Below are 15,783 nucleotides of genomic sequence, written 5' to 3' on the forward strand. Positions count from 1 at the left end.
GATAAAATAAATGTAGTTGAAATTTCCAGAGGTAGGGAATTCTCCCTAGTAAGAAGTGACTCGCACTACTGCATTTTGGTTTTACCAAGTGATTCAGAGCAAGACGCTAAAACATACCTCGCAATAATATCCTCTGTGAACTCTTGTGAACCAAGTTATCCAAAACAGCTTACGCTTTCTTGTAAAATCGAGATATATGTTTGGAAATACTTTAAAAAAAAGTAAAGCACAAAAAAGATTTAATGTCTTTCGGAACATTAACATAAAGGAAATACCATTATAACAAATAATTCATTTTATTTTGTCCTAATGGCACCTGAAAAGCGTATGATTGTGTATTTCCATTTTGGAGTTGATTTTTTTGGTTATAGGTGTCCGCCGTACGTGTTGTTATCGCTGGAAGTCAGGTCGTAATACCGGAAAATTTGACCTAAGGGACTCCATCTCTTACCAATTAGCGACTCACATTCGTAAAAACGCCATGAAAGAAGAACAATTTTGATTTTTAATTGAAAACCACAAAGTGTAGCTTATAACAATAAAATAAATATTTGATAAGATTTCAGTTGATCTTAGATGTTCCTATCTAAATTTATATTAATTGTACAAATACTTCATGTTCAATAACAAATCATTTCCTGTTGCGCGATTGAATTCATTGAACCAGCTCCTAGATTTGTATGCCACAATATGATTAGTTGGTTGAATAGAATTCTGATGAACTGCTGATTTGATTCTGGGGCCCTTTCATTTAATTGGCTTCCTACTGTTCATTTTAGCTTCGTTCATTTGTATCTCGTCAGTATTTCTGAGCACATAAATTCCTCCTTGACTGGACTGAGTTCACTAAGCTTCCCACCAACTTGAAGATATCTTTTGTAGCTTTTACAGAAATATTGCCTACAAAAAAACTGCACGGTCTCTAGTTACAGAAAGAAAACAAAAAACGTAGAATGTCTTACAGTAACGACACTCCTTGAATTTTGGTATTAGGTGCAAGATAGAAAAACAGCGACTGTGGTATTTGAGACTGTCACATTCACCCTAACAATGATTCTTTCTCTATCTGGGAATCTCATGGTCTGTTATGCCGTTCGAAGAAACCCAAGGCTTCGTCACTCAAGCAACTACTACATCATTTCCTTGGCCCTAACAGATATTTCACTGGCTTCGTTAACTATGCCGCTTTCAGTTGTCTTGTTGGCCACTGGAAAGTGGCCTTTCGGAACATTTCTGACTCGCTTTGCAACCATTTCCAAGTTATCATTGACGAACGTCTCGACATTCACCATGGCACTGATGGCATTGAACAGGTACCACAAGATAGTAAAGACAGCAAAATACCAAACTCTTTTTACTAAGAAGTTCATCATCTCCACGGCATTAATGGTGTGGGCTACATTCGTTTTTCTTGCTTCCCTCTCTGTGCTTGTATTTGGTTTTCCCAATGTTGTGAACCCAGCATTCGCAGTTCCTGTGACAATATTTTCAAGGCAAGTTGGTAAACCAACTGCAGTAATTATTTTCTATTCGCCGTATGCTGTCATCATTTTCTGTTACTGGAAGGTTTACAAGACTGTGAAGATACACACTGCAAATGTTTCGTGGCAGAGTGCAAATGTAGAAGATGTTCGAGTCAGCAAAATTCTGCTTGTCACTGTCGTCGGCTTTCTCAGCCTCTGGTTACCAGCTCATATCATCTTTTTTGTGTCTGATATGTGGCTCATACCACGACAGCTTGCACTCTTTGCGACTCTTCTAATCTACTCATCCAGTTTCATAAATCCGTTCATTTATGGTTTTATGAACCGTTCATTCAGGAACGAATTCAAAAAAATACTTGAGCCTGAAAAAGAAGCAATCGATAGGCACGGAATCCAGTCCTAGGAAACCAGAAAATGTTCTTCAGATTATCAATTAACGTCATCCGATAATTGAGGACTTACTCTGGAAATGACCGCATAATGATTTTTAAAACGTTCAAAATTTCGCTCCCGTTCCTACTACTTACGTCCGTCTTGAAGAAAATGTTCAAATTGATAGTAGGGTTCTTTGATTGCTTCAACGGTGTTCGCGCGTAGCTTTAAAAAATGTATTGAAATCAAATGAAGAACAGATCTAAATAAAAGCGTAACACTGCGTCGTATTCTCTTCTGGCAAGGCTGTTAGAAAATATAGCGAGTTGCCTACGTATGTTGCCGTTCTGTAGTTTAGATCTCTTTCCAAATGTATCTACACGATTAATTGACTGATTAAATTCTGGTAGGAAAGAGGCCGCTATTGAAGATAAATTACCGTATTCTCTCTTTTATCTCATAAATCTCGGTTTTCTTGGTCATCTTTTTCAACTATTTGTGTGTCGTTGAAAAGTTTACTTTGACTTCGTTCCAAAGTGTTGTAGTTCTCTTCATATCTTAGTGCCTCAAATCGTCTGATGCATGTTACCCGCTGACCCGAGATGTACAAAAATTTAAAGGAAGCACTTTTACTTTAAGTTTATCAAAACCCAATCAGAATTTGATGTTTAAAAAAGTATAAAAATTATCTAATGACTAAAGCAAAATCGGACTCCTTGAATCATGGCATATCTAATCAATAGAAACATAGGAATAAAGGCCTCAATATGTATTTTGTAATTTTCATTGCTTAAATAATTATAAATGCAGCCTTCATTGATATGCATTTTTCCTAGTTAGGAAAGACTTGTACTTCAACTTTCTCTCTTACAAAGACATTCTAATGGAGCACAAGCAAGTTTCGAGACATATCATCAGAAAATGTTTATGTAAAGTTTATTATTCCAGTTGCTAATTACGTAATACGAAATGCGAGCTGACCTCAGTGTTTTGAAATGGCCAACTCGTTCTCGCTAGCATCGTGACAAAACCAAATCACTGGAAATACACCGAAAGGTAATGCTTTCTTCCAAAGATCGGTGTTCAAAATTAAAAGGCCAAAAAGAAATGTAAAGTTTTATCACGAAAGGTATTAGCGATAGCACTTTTTCAAAAACTTGTTTTGTTTTGTTTTGTTTTTATGGTTCATTCAGGATGGTTTGGAACAAAAACACAAGAGGAATTGCAATTGTCAATAACTTTTTCAATTTTATATCATATTGGTTAGATCAAAGGAGCATAATATTGTATGTATGCATCCCTTAATAATTAATTTCTGCGTTATAGATGTATTCTGTAAGTGTTACCATCACAGTTAGTTCATAGTTCAAATCTGATTCCGACAACTATGATTTGCGACCCACCACCTTCAAAACGCGCGAGAAGGAGAATGATTTAATCTTTTAAATTTTTACAGTTGTCCTTATTTGCTGTAGATCTCGCTTTATGGGATTTCTGTCAAAATACAAAAATGCGCCTATTGTAATAATTCCAATTGTAGAATTTTTAATTAAAAACCTAACTGTATAGCTCGAAATAATAGAATAAATTTTTTATAAGATTTCATACATTTGATTTACCTTAATAAACAATTTCAGCCTTCTGTAAACTGACCTTAAAGCACAATTTCTTTTAGATTTAATGTTAAAATGCATGGGGTTTTGAAATTAAATCAGCTCCTGCCATTTTAAAGCAATTGGTTGGTAGCCCGGAATCAATTCTGATCTACACTTTCTTTCACCTGTCTTCTTCATTTCAGGCCTCAGTTTTATTTTAAAGCCTCAAAGTGTATTTTGTTTGTTTTTTTTTTTTTTTTTGTAGCATTATTATTCCCAGCCAACTTTACCAAGATCCGTTCGTGGTTTTAAGGGCTTACAGTATTTTTACAACTACAGACCCACTTATAACTTTCAATTTTCTGGCCTAAAAGGAAATTCCATCAGAATGTCTCACAGACAAAGCGACACTGATGAGCTTTGGAGCGAGTTAGGGGAAAGAAAGACAGGGACTGTGGTATTTGAAACCCTCCTTTTTACTTTGGTGATGGTTCTTTCTCTATTTGGGAATCTCATGGTCTGCTATGCCGTACACAGAAACCCAGGACTACGTCGTCCAAGCAGCTATTACATAATTTCCTTAGCCTTAACCGATATTTTGCAAGCTCTCTTCACAATGCCGTGGTCAGTTGTCCTGCTGGCTACTGGAAAATGGCCTTTTGGATCGTTTCTCGCTTATTTCGGAACCATTTCCAAGTTATCACTGGCCAACAGCTCAACATGGACCATGGTATTGATGGCTTTAAACAGGTATTACAAAATTGTAAAGCCAGCGAAATACCCATCTGTTTTTACAAAGAAGTTCATCATTTCCACAGCATTAGCGGTGTGGGCTACACTTATTGTTATTTCTCTTGTCTGTGTGCTCGCATTTGGTTTTCCCAACCATGTGTGTCCAGCCTTTGCGTTGCCTTTGTCAGCTTATGGAATGCCAATTGCTCTGCCAGGTTTGATATTTATTACGTATTTTCCATATCCTGTCTTTGCTTTCTGTTACTGGAAAGTTTACAGGGCTGTTAAGATGCACAATGAAAATCTTTCATGGCAGAGTGCAAATGTAGAAGACGTTAGAGTCAGCAAAATCCTCTTTATTACCGTTGTTGGCTTTGTCAGCCTCTGGTTGCCGTCTCAAACCATCTACTTGGTGTCCTATTATGTGAGGCTACCACGCCAGCTCACACTTCTCGCGACCCTTTCTGTTTTCTCATCTAGTTTCATAAACCCTTTCGTTTATGGTTTTATGAACCGTTCATTCAGGAACGAATTCAAAAAATGCTTGAGCCTGAAAAAAAAGCAGTCAATAAGCATGGAATCGGGTCCGATATAAAGGACGAATCTTCTTTGGCTTGATTACGATTTAACAAAAATATGTCGAAGATTATATGGACGATTTGATTGGGGCCTTGAGCTACGTATTGCCTTTAATTCCAAGCTCTCGCCGATCAACGGTATTGTTAGTTGTATTGTATTATTTATATTTGGGAGCTTATCAACGTGGAAAAACAGTGTAACTACCGCTTTTACAAGTGAGAACTTTCAAAATTTATTTTTCTTTGTATTGCCATAAGTCCGGCATCATTCAATATGCATTTAGTTGCATATTTCGTGGTTTGGTCTATGTCTGGTTTATAAGTAGTTTTAAACTTCCCAACTAAGAGCAACCCTCAAGCTTAATTAACTAGTCAGTGTAGAAATTAAGATGGCCGCATTTGGCGATGAATAATAGCATTCTCTCCAATTATCTCGTGAACTGTAAATTTTTTAGTTTTTTTTTCTTATTTTTGTTTTTGCACTTAGCTATGGGTTGATGCCGCACTTAGCTATGGGTTGATGCCACATTCAGTTTCCTGTCACCTTTAAATAATTAAAAGCCCAAAGTATGTTTTGTGACTTGAGTTCATCACAACACTTTTCAATTTTAATGCCTAAGCATTTAATGTATAAGCAAACGTAGGATTCTTAGATTCTGGCATATTTCGTTGCGTTATCTTTAAGGAGGATTATGAGTCTGATAAAAGCAGCACTCAATATTTACAGGAATAAGGGTGTATATCTGTACGTTGTAACTTCCACTTGTTAAGAAACTGTCTCAGATTCCAGTAGTGTGTCACGATTATATCCAGCAAATAGTGAGTAGTATTAGAGTAGTTAAGAAGGAAATTTTACGAGAGAAACAAGCATTATTCGAGACAGTGACTCACAGGGAACGTCAGTATAAAATTTGAAAATATACTAGTTCCAGCTATCAATTAAGGTGCTTTTCCTTATTTCCTGTTATGAACAATACCAATGGCAAAATTTCCATTTTAATTACTCTGTAGCTATAAATTAATATTTGGTGGGGCTGAAAGTGTCCCGCTGATGTCTTTTCATATGAGAAAAAAATTGACAGCTTTGAAACGTAATGACTTTTCATGTACATACACTCTAAAAGTGGGTCTGTAAATTACATTTTAGAGTAAACAACAATTCGTCGACTTAAAAGAAAACACAGACCGCAATTTTCAAAGCGAACAATGATCAGTGATGGCTCTGTTTTCACCGTGCTCAAAGGATAGAAAAAGATAGCAATATGGCAAGAAAGCTAACAATAGCACGCTTTTAAGTCTTAGTTGATAAAGCGGATGTTTACTTATTGATGAGACAAAACTGACTCAGGTTTGGAAGCAGATGTTTTGTGCTACACTGCCTTTCGTTAAAGTAATACGACAATCGAAACACTATTTCATCCTTACAGCCGAAGCAAACAGCTCGGGTTAAATACTTGAAAGGTCGCCCTCTTCACGAAGGCGTTTTGAAGGACCAACCACTCGTCAAAGCTGAGAACTCTGTTTCCAAATTTACTAGAGTTTCAACCCCCCACACGACAAAGACAAGCAAAGGGAAGGGAACTTGACTAGTGAACATGGAGCAAAGGAACACTGCAACCGTGCTAATTGAGACTGGTTTATTTACTTTGGTAATGGTTCTATCCTTTCTTGGAAATCTCATGGTCTGCCATGCTGTACGCAGAAATCCAAGACTGCGTTGTCCGAGCAACTACTACATCATTTCTTTGGCGCTGACCGACATTTTCCAAGCTCTGCTAGTAATACCGCTATCTGTTTTCCTATTAGCAATGGGATTGTGGCCGTTTGGAACGCGCATGTGCTACTTCGCTGCAGTTACAAAGTTGTCTTTGTCCAAAATCTCAATATTAACAATGGCACTGATGGCGTTGAACAGATATTACAAGATAGTACGGCCAGCAAACTACCAAAGTATATTTACAAAGAAGTTCATTGTTACAACTGCATCAGCAGCGTGGGTAGCACCAGTTTTGATGGCTCTTACTTTTGCCCTGGTTGCCGACTCTGAACCTGGGGGAGACCTAACTTTCGCAACTTGTAGTTTAGATTTTCAGCCGTACGTTGTACCTGTTTTGATAGGTATCATGTACTTGCCCTATATTGTAATTGTGTTCTGTTACTGGAACATTTATCGCGTCGTTAGGAATCATAATGCTAATATTTCGTGGCAGAGTGTAAATGTCGAGCATGTTAAAATTACCAAAACACTTCTCGCAACTGTTGTTTGCTTCGCCATTCTTTATGTGCCTTCTCATGGAATATTTGTAGCGTTTCTTTCGGGTGGTGACCCTCCTCGTCAGCTTAAATTTATGGCAACCTTTCTAGTCTTTACATCTAGTTGTGTAAATCCTTTCATTTATGGTTTCATGAATCGGGCATTTAGGCACGAATTCAAGAAAATCTTGACAACAAAAAGTAATCATGCGATTGCTTCAGATTCTGGTTCCGCACAAAATTAAGCTCGCTAGTCATTTTCTCTCAAGAGTATGAATTAGTTTCTCAGCAAAGGTGGAATAAATTTGGAAAAATGCCTGAAAAATTAAGAAGAAAAAAAACAGGTTACGGTGCCTTAAGATGCCCCAGACATGGACAGCTTTGGTGTGCAGCGGATAGTTACGTAATACTTTAATTACTGATCATTGATTAGAGAACTTAGTGAATAGTGGCACCATTTTAATCACCTAGAATGTACATACAGATGAAATTCCTTCGACAGTGTTAAAAGGAAGCTGCTGATAGTTGATTTCTGTAATCGTTCCATTTCAGGCTTAAAAAGATGCTTGGGCAAAAGAGTTCGAGTGCATGCACCTTTACCTTTTCAAAATCTTTGTTAGAGTCGATTGTTTTCTCAAGAAAATCGATTTAAACTGATCGCGCAAGCACAAGTTTCCCCGTGATATATCTAATGAAATCTTTGAAAATGAAAACTTGTAAATTTCCACTTAAATTTGGGGTGAGATATTAAACATTAAATTCATCCTTCCCTACCCCCCTCCAAGAAGAGGCGACGACCCTCATGACTTTAGTAAGTACCCTCTAACATAATCGTAATGGTGCGGCAATTAAAAAAAAAGGGCAAGGTTTTACGAAAATCCTAGAAAGATTATTGTGTGGAGGAACGAAAAAACCTTTGAAAGAAAAGTATGAAAACAGATTCTTATTCGCAGAACAAATCATCAAATACGAGTCAATTTTTGAAAAGAAAGTGGTTGCATATGTTATATTACTTCAAGGCATGTAAAGATAACCCAAAAACAAATCAATATTAAGCGTAATGTATAGTGTTTTTTGCGCACAGAGGGACTACTGTAAGACCGTTGTCAGATGCAACTACTGTAAGGCTATTACTTAGACTCTATAGCTGGAGTTACATAATACTAACAGCGCTGACAATTTAATTTTTAAAATATTACAATTGTATTGATTCTAATTGGGATATGCAAGTAAACATTTGTTGCCTTCATCGAACAAGAGTTAAGATGAGTGTATACAAACGCATGTTTATTGTTGGGACTATCTTGAGCCTAACTAAACAAATAAATCATCTATATCGATCAGTATACAATAGTTTCTACGGTTCTTGTTTTGCGTCTGGATTTACCTCATAAATATAAATCCTTTACACTTATGACAGATGGTCACCCTGTTTTATTTTGTTGTTTGTTTATCAGATTTATTTACTTGTTCAAGAGACTAACGCAAATGGCAGAATTTGAAGTTATGTACGATTTGCTCTCCTAATCCTGCCTAGCCTCGCTGTGTAGGCTACTTTCACACTATTTGGACATCACCCCCAGTTTGGCTGGAAAATATTGGACATACATTGTCTCTGAGTTTTCTTTTACTACTGTGCCCTACTGGAGATTTGCATGCGTGAATAACTAACCTTTTTTTCACCAATTCTTTTTAAAATTTTTATCATCGGAAGTTTCTGTTACCGTTAGTTAGCTCATGAATTTTTAATTAAGATTCTTCAGTTGCCGCTCTTCTTAATTAGATGCAACATTACAGTCAGTTGTAACAGTGGAAGGGGAAAATAATGTGAAACAGAAGGAGAGGAAAAATTCTAACATAGAACTGAAGGTGGAAAAATTGTGATGTACATCCATGCTTTCTGTTTAAGTGGCAGTTTTTGCGTCTTCCCAAGCACAGCAAAAGTTATTGCTTCACCAAGTCAATGTGATGATTCAAACAAAACAAGTCTATCTCTGATTGGATTCTTTTATTTAAATTTACTTCTAATTTTATTCAATGTTTATCCCCTGTCTCCGTTTGTAAGTGTAGTACCAATCTAACAGGCAACGAGGTTTGATAGTTTTTTGTAGACAAGGGCTCATCCTCTCTTGAACGACTTAATCATGCGCACTTCTGATACAAATCCTTCTGTTAAGATTAGTTCATAAGGAAAAAAAATGCTTTTAATGTTCTGGTCTTTTTACGTGTAGCAACTACGTTTTTTTAAATACGTGAAACTGCCCTCTTAAGACGATAATAGTGGAATCCTATATTGTTTCCACATGCCCTTTCAACTAAAATCAGGCTTCTTATTTTATGGCTATTAATATTTATAAAAAAACTTGATCATTAATGCAACTCATTGTTGCAATTCAAGACTTTTCATTCGCTTAGCTATCATGGTTTATGATTAACGACACAATTATTCCCTTCGCGCTTGTTGGATATGATATGATAATTGCCATCTATCGTCTCATATCCAACACGCACTCATGGAACAGTTGTTGAATATATACTACATATTTACTTGGTATAACTAAAGATTCAACGAAACTTTACGGGCTGGTTCAAGAATTTAACGTTAGATTTCAGATTAAATGTCATCATTTTTTCATGTGAATCTCTGCTCAGTATTCCCTCCGCTGCAGTTCTATAAACTTCGTAAAGGACGTACTTCTCTGTACACAATGAATTACGGGGAAATATTTACACTTCAAGGAGATAAAAGGCTGAAAAATATGACACAGTTAAAGATCGGATTCGAACAACGGATGAAATAATGTTTGTAGTAATTTGTGGACTTTCACTCCGCAATCAAAAATATAAATTTTTCAATAGCGCACTACAAATTAACGTTTAAACAAAACCTAATTATTTAGGCTAAAGCTGAAAAAAATTATCAAAAAATGACAAGATATGAAATATAGAAACGTGAAGTTTTTATATACTTAGGAAAAGGCGCGTACCTGGAAACAAGAAAACTCTTGAGTACCGTATTTTTTATCACTTCCACGTCTTGGTATATGCAGAATAAAACATTCAAAACAAAAGGTCATGATGACCATTAGCTAATAGGAAATTATTGTCAAAGAGCAATTGAAATTAACCAAAAGTAGAAACATCTCTGCCGCGCATTAAAGCTGAATGTTTTAATTTCAATGCATTGTACCGGTTAAAGGCTCTGAAGTCAAAAGATACTTAGTATCACGGACATTTTTCATCAAATCCAGATCCATTATTTGCACATTTTATTATTGATAAATGTTGCCCCAGATTCTCTGCTGAATCGACCAAAAGGCTGACATGAATTAAAAAATTTTTTCATCCACTAAACATTGCATTAAAATTAATGAATATACGACAGTAAAAAGCTAATGAACTTAAGAAACCTTTCTTTCTCTCGTGCCTAATGTTGGCCGCTAGGTTCTGCGGCAATCGAGTGAGTATTTTTTGGTACCAGTATCTTTTTTAATTCGGCTTTTAAAGCGCGGTTCATAAAACCATCAATGAAAGAATTTACACACTAGACGTAAACACTGAAAGTGTCACCAGAAGTTCAAGCTGGCGGGGAATTGATGCTAGAATTGACACAATAAACATCGCGTGCGCAGGTACCCAAACAATTGTAAAGCCCACGATGGTTACAAGCAAATTTTTGCTGATGTTAACATGCTCCACATTGGCACTCTTCCGTGATACATTTGCATTGTGCATCTTTACAACTTGGTAAATTTTCCAGTAACAGAACGCGATAATAATATAAGGGAAATATGCTAAAAGCATATAGACTGGCAGAGCTAACAGTTTTAATTCTATGACACAGGTGGCGAAGTTCAGGATTGGTTTCACGCCGAAATCGACAGCAAAGACACCAAGGAGGAAAAATATAATGGGTATCAGCCACGCAACCGATGCTGAAGCAATGATAAACTTCTCGGTGAAAAGACTTGGGTATTTGGCTGGCTTCACTATCTTGTAATATTTGTTCAACGCCATCAGACCCATGATAAACGTTGAAACTTTTGCCAGGGATATTTTTGTGATGGCTTCGAAATGACACAAATGCGATCCAAACGGCCATTTCCCAGTGGCTAATAAACCAACAGATAACGGCATGATCAACAGACCTTGGAAAATATCGGTCAGTGCCACGGAAATAATCTAGTAGTTGCTAGGGCGACTAAGGTTTAGGCTTCTACAACAGCGTAGCAGACCATGAAGTTTCCAAAAAGTGAAAGGACCATCACCAAGGCGAATACAGCTGTTTCAAAGACGATAGTTGACGTGTTTCGCTAATCCACCTCCATTTTGAAACTTCAAATGCCTTTTACGATCATTATCTCGATTGGCGTTTATCCAAACGGCTTACGACTGATCGTGCGAAGAGGCAATGTTTCGTTTGCGGCTCCTGTCAAAGTGAAACGAAGTTACCGCAAGTAATGAATAAATATAGCTAATGAAGCATGGCTTATCTGCTGCAGATAATAGTTAATCTTTCATCTGTTCGCGAAATCCCTTAATATTGACCGTAAGAGTTCTATTTAGATAGGCTTCTTACTAAAACCACACTAAGCAGGTGATCGTATAGATGTCAGCATCTGAGCAATGCGTAACTACTCGTTCCCAACCCAACAAAATAAATTAGGGTTAACGTTCAGTTTGGGTAAGGACAAGTGTGCAGTTTTTCAGATACTGACTGGTCTGCGTCATTCAGAAAACACAGAAATTTCTGCCTAGTCACCTTTACTTCTATGATGCTACTGGGACAAAATATATGGTTCACTTGCTAACTTGTGTAGCTCTATGACATAACTAAAGATTCAAAGAATATTTAAATGCCGGTTCGAGATTCCTCGTTAAATTTCAGATTAAAATGTCCGTCAGTTTTCCATGTGAAACGGAATACAGTATTCTCCAAAAAGACCACATCTCTGTACATAATGAATAACAGGGAAATATTTAAATTTCACAGCTGTTGATTAGCTGCGCATGTTTGTGAAATGTATTATGGGAATAAAAGAAAAGGGAGAAAAATGTAACACATTTACAAATAGGATTCATTGAAGAAACAATGATGAATGTTTATAATAATTTGGGAACGCCTCCTTCTTTATTATTGTATTATACCGTAAAACCAAAAATTTCTTTAAGAAATTAGGGACACGTAAATAGATTAAGAAATGCTTCATGTAAATCAAACTTACATTATTGCCGAATCTGGCAAGAGTTGATATCGCTTGAACTTCTCCTTCCTTTCCTTTACTAATTTCTTTTCTTATATTGAATTACAGTTAAGAGCGCGTGACTAGCCACCTAGTGTGACTTTAAAGATTATTAACCAAATCAAACAATGAACAAAAACTCGTGCTATACGGGCACTTACAAATATAACATGGCGAAACACCTAGACTGAGGCCTTCCCAGTCAGTTTCGTGTGTCCCGCGGATGAAGGAAAGGATCTATGTCAGTGTCTGAGCAAACAACTGCGCACCTACCCATCTCCTGACGCAAAATTAACCCAAACTTGTTATGACTTGACTGTTGTTGGATTAGGGGAGAGGGGTAGATGTGCAGTTGTTTAGATACTGACAGTGGTTCGAAAACTAAAAAAACATACGAAAAAAGGGAAGTTGCTATTCAAACCAGATTGATACGGTAAATGCGAAGAAAAAGGAAACTTGTTATTCCCAATTCTATTTGCTTGTTGGACAATTTTTAAATTCGCGGTTTAATATTTACAATTTGGTTTTATATCTTTACCTTTGTAATGTTAACTACTAGTGAAATATTACTTTTGTGCACTCAAGAATTCAAAATCAATATGAAAACTTATCGTAGTATTTGACAAACAAATTTAGTTTGTTTTTTTACATTGTTATTACGTTGGACATGAAAATGACAGACGTTTTCTTTATTTTTAATCTCCTTCCTGAACATTTGCATACGATAGAGTTTAAAGCTAAGTGTTTTTCAAATTTACATGCAAAAATACGTTGTTCAAAGCTTTAACCGCCCGTCAAAACAATTTGGAAGTGTAAAAAAGTCGCCATTGAATTCACATTTCATCCTAAGTGATAACGTTACCATGCCTCTATTTTTCAGCTCCTCATTCTTACTTTCAAACGCGGCAATGGCCAAAGGTCTTGAATCTGTTATTTCCAAGGCAAATCTACGAGGAAATCACGATTGATCCAAATAATCACCGACTTAAGTCTCCCTTTTGCTCCTCAAAAAAAAGTTCATTTCCTTTTGCAATAAACTCGAAGAGGTGCCTTAACAGTCAATTAACATATTAAATAAGTCAGTTCAGCCCACATACAAGAAACACTAAATGAAGGTTAAAAGAAACCTCTAGATTACCACCGTCATGTGCACGGGCCAGACGATAAACCACGCGCGGTTTAGAGCCATGTTTTTACCAAGTTACAGACACAAAGAAAATGAATTTTTTTCAAGCATATTTGCGTCACATTCATATTATCCAAGCCGCATGGGCTCATTGTATTTCTAAAACAAAAATAAAACAATCGAATGATTAAATTCGGCTTTAGTCTGAAGCCGATCGCCCTGTTCCATTGTACCTCTTCCTGGTAGAGGATTTATATTTTTCGGTAGAGGAGACATGATTATTTTTTAGTGTTACTTTCAACCTTAACGCAGTTGTTAAACAGAGCGCATATGCAGATTTTCTTCTCTCCGACCACCAAGAGCACCTTGTGCTATAACACAAAAAGACAACCATCATTAACGTAAAGCTTCTAATTCTATGAAATTCATTAACATAGACGTTTTATTTTTTGTTTTAATTTTTTTTTTCTGTAGAATATTTGAGCTCAATTACCTTCAATTTTTAAGACCATAAAATAAGAAGTGGTCATCCAGCCCCTGAGTCAGAAATGTTCGGTTACTTCAAGTTTAGCGAGCAGACGCATATTTCTTTGCTACCGTTCAATGTCTGCTCGACTTCTGAGTACAATTCGTTTGTCTTAAATTGAACCACGACCCACCATTTTGAAACGGAAAGGCAGCTGTTTGAATATATCGCTCTTAGGCTCCTTTATCTGCTGCAAGTTGTTTGAAATATCCGGCAATTGCTCTGTTTGTCAGTTAACGAAAGTTTGGAATCCATCCAGGTATACCTCTGCCTCTGTATCTACAAACACGTACTTTTTAAACGGAAATATAATCGACCGAGTAACAGAGCTGCCTGTCAACGATTCCTGTTTCACAATCTAGTTTTTACCCAGGTAGGCGCTACAAGGCGTCCCATTCTTCTGCTTGCCGGCTGTTTACAATGTTGGCCCTGGTAGCGGAAGAATGACTCTGTGGCTCCACTCCGAACCTTTTCTTACAAATGTACAACAAAATGGCGGCAAGAAGAAAAACACAGAGTCCTATTAACCCCAAAATGGCAGGAACGTTCATGATTCTCGTAAAAAGATAGTCTTTATCTGATCACACAGAGCACAAATTTGTCCAGGGCTGACTGTATTGTTCCCGTTTTGTATATAAGTTTAAACTTGCCTTGACCAAGGCCTATTGTGAAGCGCTTTGGATCCTGATTTAAACAAGCTGTTTTCCTTTCAGTGTGAAATGCGGGTGATAAATGACGAACAACCTTGGAGGTTTGTCACCAGATGGGAAAAAACTCGATTGGAAATACATCTTGTAATTGCTTCGAAATGTTTAAAAAGACACTGCTTCTCATTGTTATTCACGACGCGAATTCGAAGAAATTAATTTTTCTTGGTCCTTGTCATTGTCACGTCTGTCGCAACGAACGAACAAAAATGCAAATTTATGTATGATAGGAAAGCTGCATAGTTTTGTGAACCGTGGTGATTATTAAAATTACTAATGTGGTACTTGGTTCATTCTCACAATAAACAAGTTGACAGCATTTTACTGCGGGCTACGACGTTTTCATAAATAATTCCTGATGTTGCAAATGACATAGTTGTCCCCCTGCAATTCATTAAATGAAAAGATAAATAATTGTTCGCTTTCAAAAAGGATCTACCACCAAGCTAAGGTTGCTTTTCAAATTCAGAATCTTAAATTGTTTTTAGTTTTTTTTTCATATTCAAAGATGTCTAAACATGACAGAAGGGCTTAATTCGTTTACTTGAGTATGTATAATATCGATCGTTTCATATAAATCATTTACAATGCTATACTCATTAAAATAAAAAATTTTGTTTTGTCCATCAAACTACAACTTTATGAATGTTTATATGATATTTCTTAGAGACTGACCAAGTTTCTTTTCACATATTCACTAACTTATTTACTTCTTGATAAAAATCAATTCGTTTTTCTCTCTTTTTAGTTAATCCTTTTGAGACGTGCGTGTATTGTTTCATTGGCATTTGTCTTAAATCGTCATATCTACGCATTATTCATTCTGGAAACAAATTAGGAATCAGATCTACATCAAAAATGAACAATTAAACTTTGATTTTGCTATCTTCTATTCCTATTCTTATATAGAACTAACCCAGTAAAAGTAAAAGGGGAAGATTTTCAAAATTAGTTTTTGTTGTCACCTTAGGACAGAAAATAAAACCTAAATCCCCTGAGTTCTTTGTCCGACACACGTGACAAAATTTAATGTATTGTCTTCGATAGAACACGGTAACCTTTGTCGAATTTCTATCGTTTCTGATGCAGAGTTCATTCAAAGGAGGAGTTTACTTCAAACAAGAGAGTATGAATGTTTTCTTACTTCAATGAAACCATTTCTTCAGT

The 15,783-nt window shown here is 36.4% G+C and overlaps 2 protein-coding genes, 1 long non-coding RNA gene and 2 pseudogenes across 3 annotated transcripts; 3 read left to right on the top strand and 2 right to left on the bottom strand.

The window, feature by feature from the left end:
* The first annotated feature begins 733 nt into the window (after positions 1-733).
* Positions 734-2,139, top strand: LOC111320283 (somatostatin receptor type 5-like; annotated as a pseudogene).
* Positions 2,140-2,272: 133 nt separating this feature from the next.
* Positions 2,273-5,700, top strand: LOC148727324 (histamine H2 receptor-like). The gene has a single exon (XM_088726805.1). It carries the CDS (start codon positions 3,840-3,842, stop codon positions 4,776-4,778), a length of 939 nt encoding a protein of 312 aa, XP_088582931.1. The 5' UTR covers positions 2,273-3,839; the 3' UTR covers positions 4,779-5,700.
* On the top strand, positions 4,823-8,431 carry LOC148727325 (histamine H2 receptor-like). Its single transcript, XM_088726806.1, has one exon. It carries the CDS (start codon positions 6,357-6,359, stop codon positions 7,257-7,259), a length of 903 nt encoding a protein of 300 aa, XP_088582932.1. The 5' UTR covers positions 4,823-6,356; the 3' UTR covers positions 7,260-8,431.
* A 576-nt stretch (positions 8,432-9,007) lies between these two features.
* On the bottom strand, positions 9,008-11,342 carry LOC111336179 (histamine H2 receptor-like; annotated as a pseudogene).
* A 772-nt stretch (positions 11,343-12,114) lies between these two features.
* On the bottom strand, positions 12,115-15,362 carry LOC148727326 (uncharacterized). The gene is made up of 2 exons (XR_015989304.1): positions 13,877-15,362; positions 12,115-13,754 (listed from the first exon to the last, which is right to left on the bottom strand). It is a non-coding gene; the product is annotated as an uncharacterized LOC148727326 (long non-coding RNA).
* Positions 15,363-15,783: the final 421 nt, after the last annotated feature.

This window comes from Stylophora pistillata, chromosome 7 (assembly GCF_964205215.1).
Source record: "Stylophora pistillata chromosome 7, jaStyPist1.2, whole genome shotgun sequence".
NCBI lineage: Eukaryota > Metazoa > Cnidaria > Anthozoa > Scleractinia > Pocilloporidae > Stylophora > Stylophora pistillata.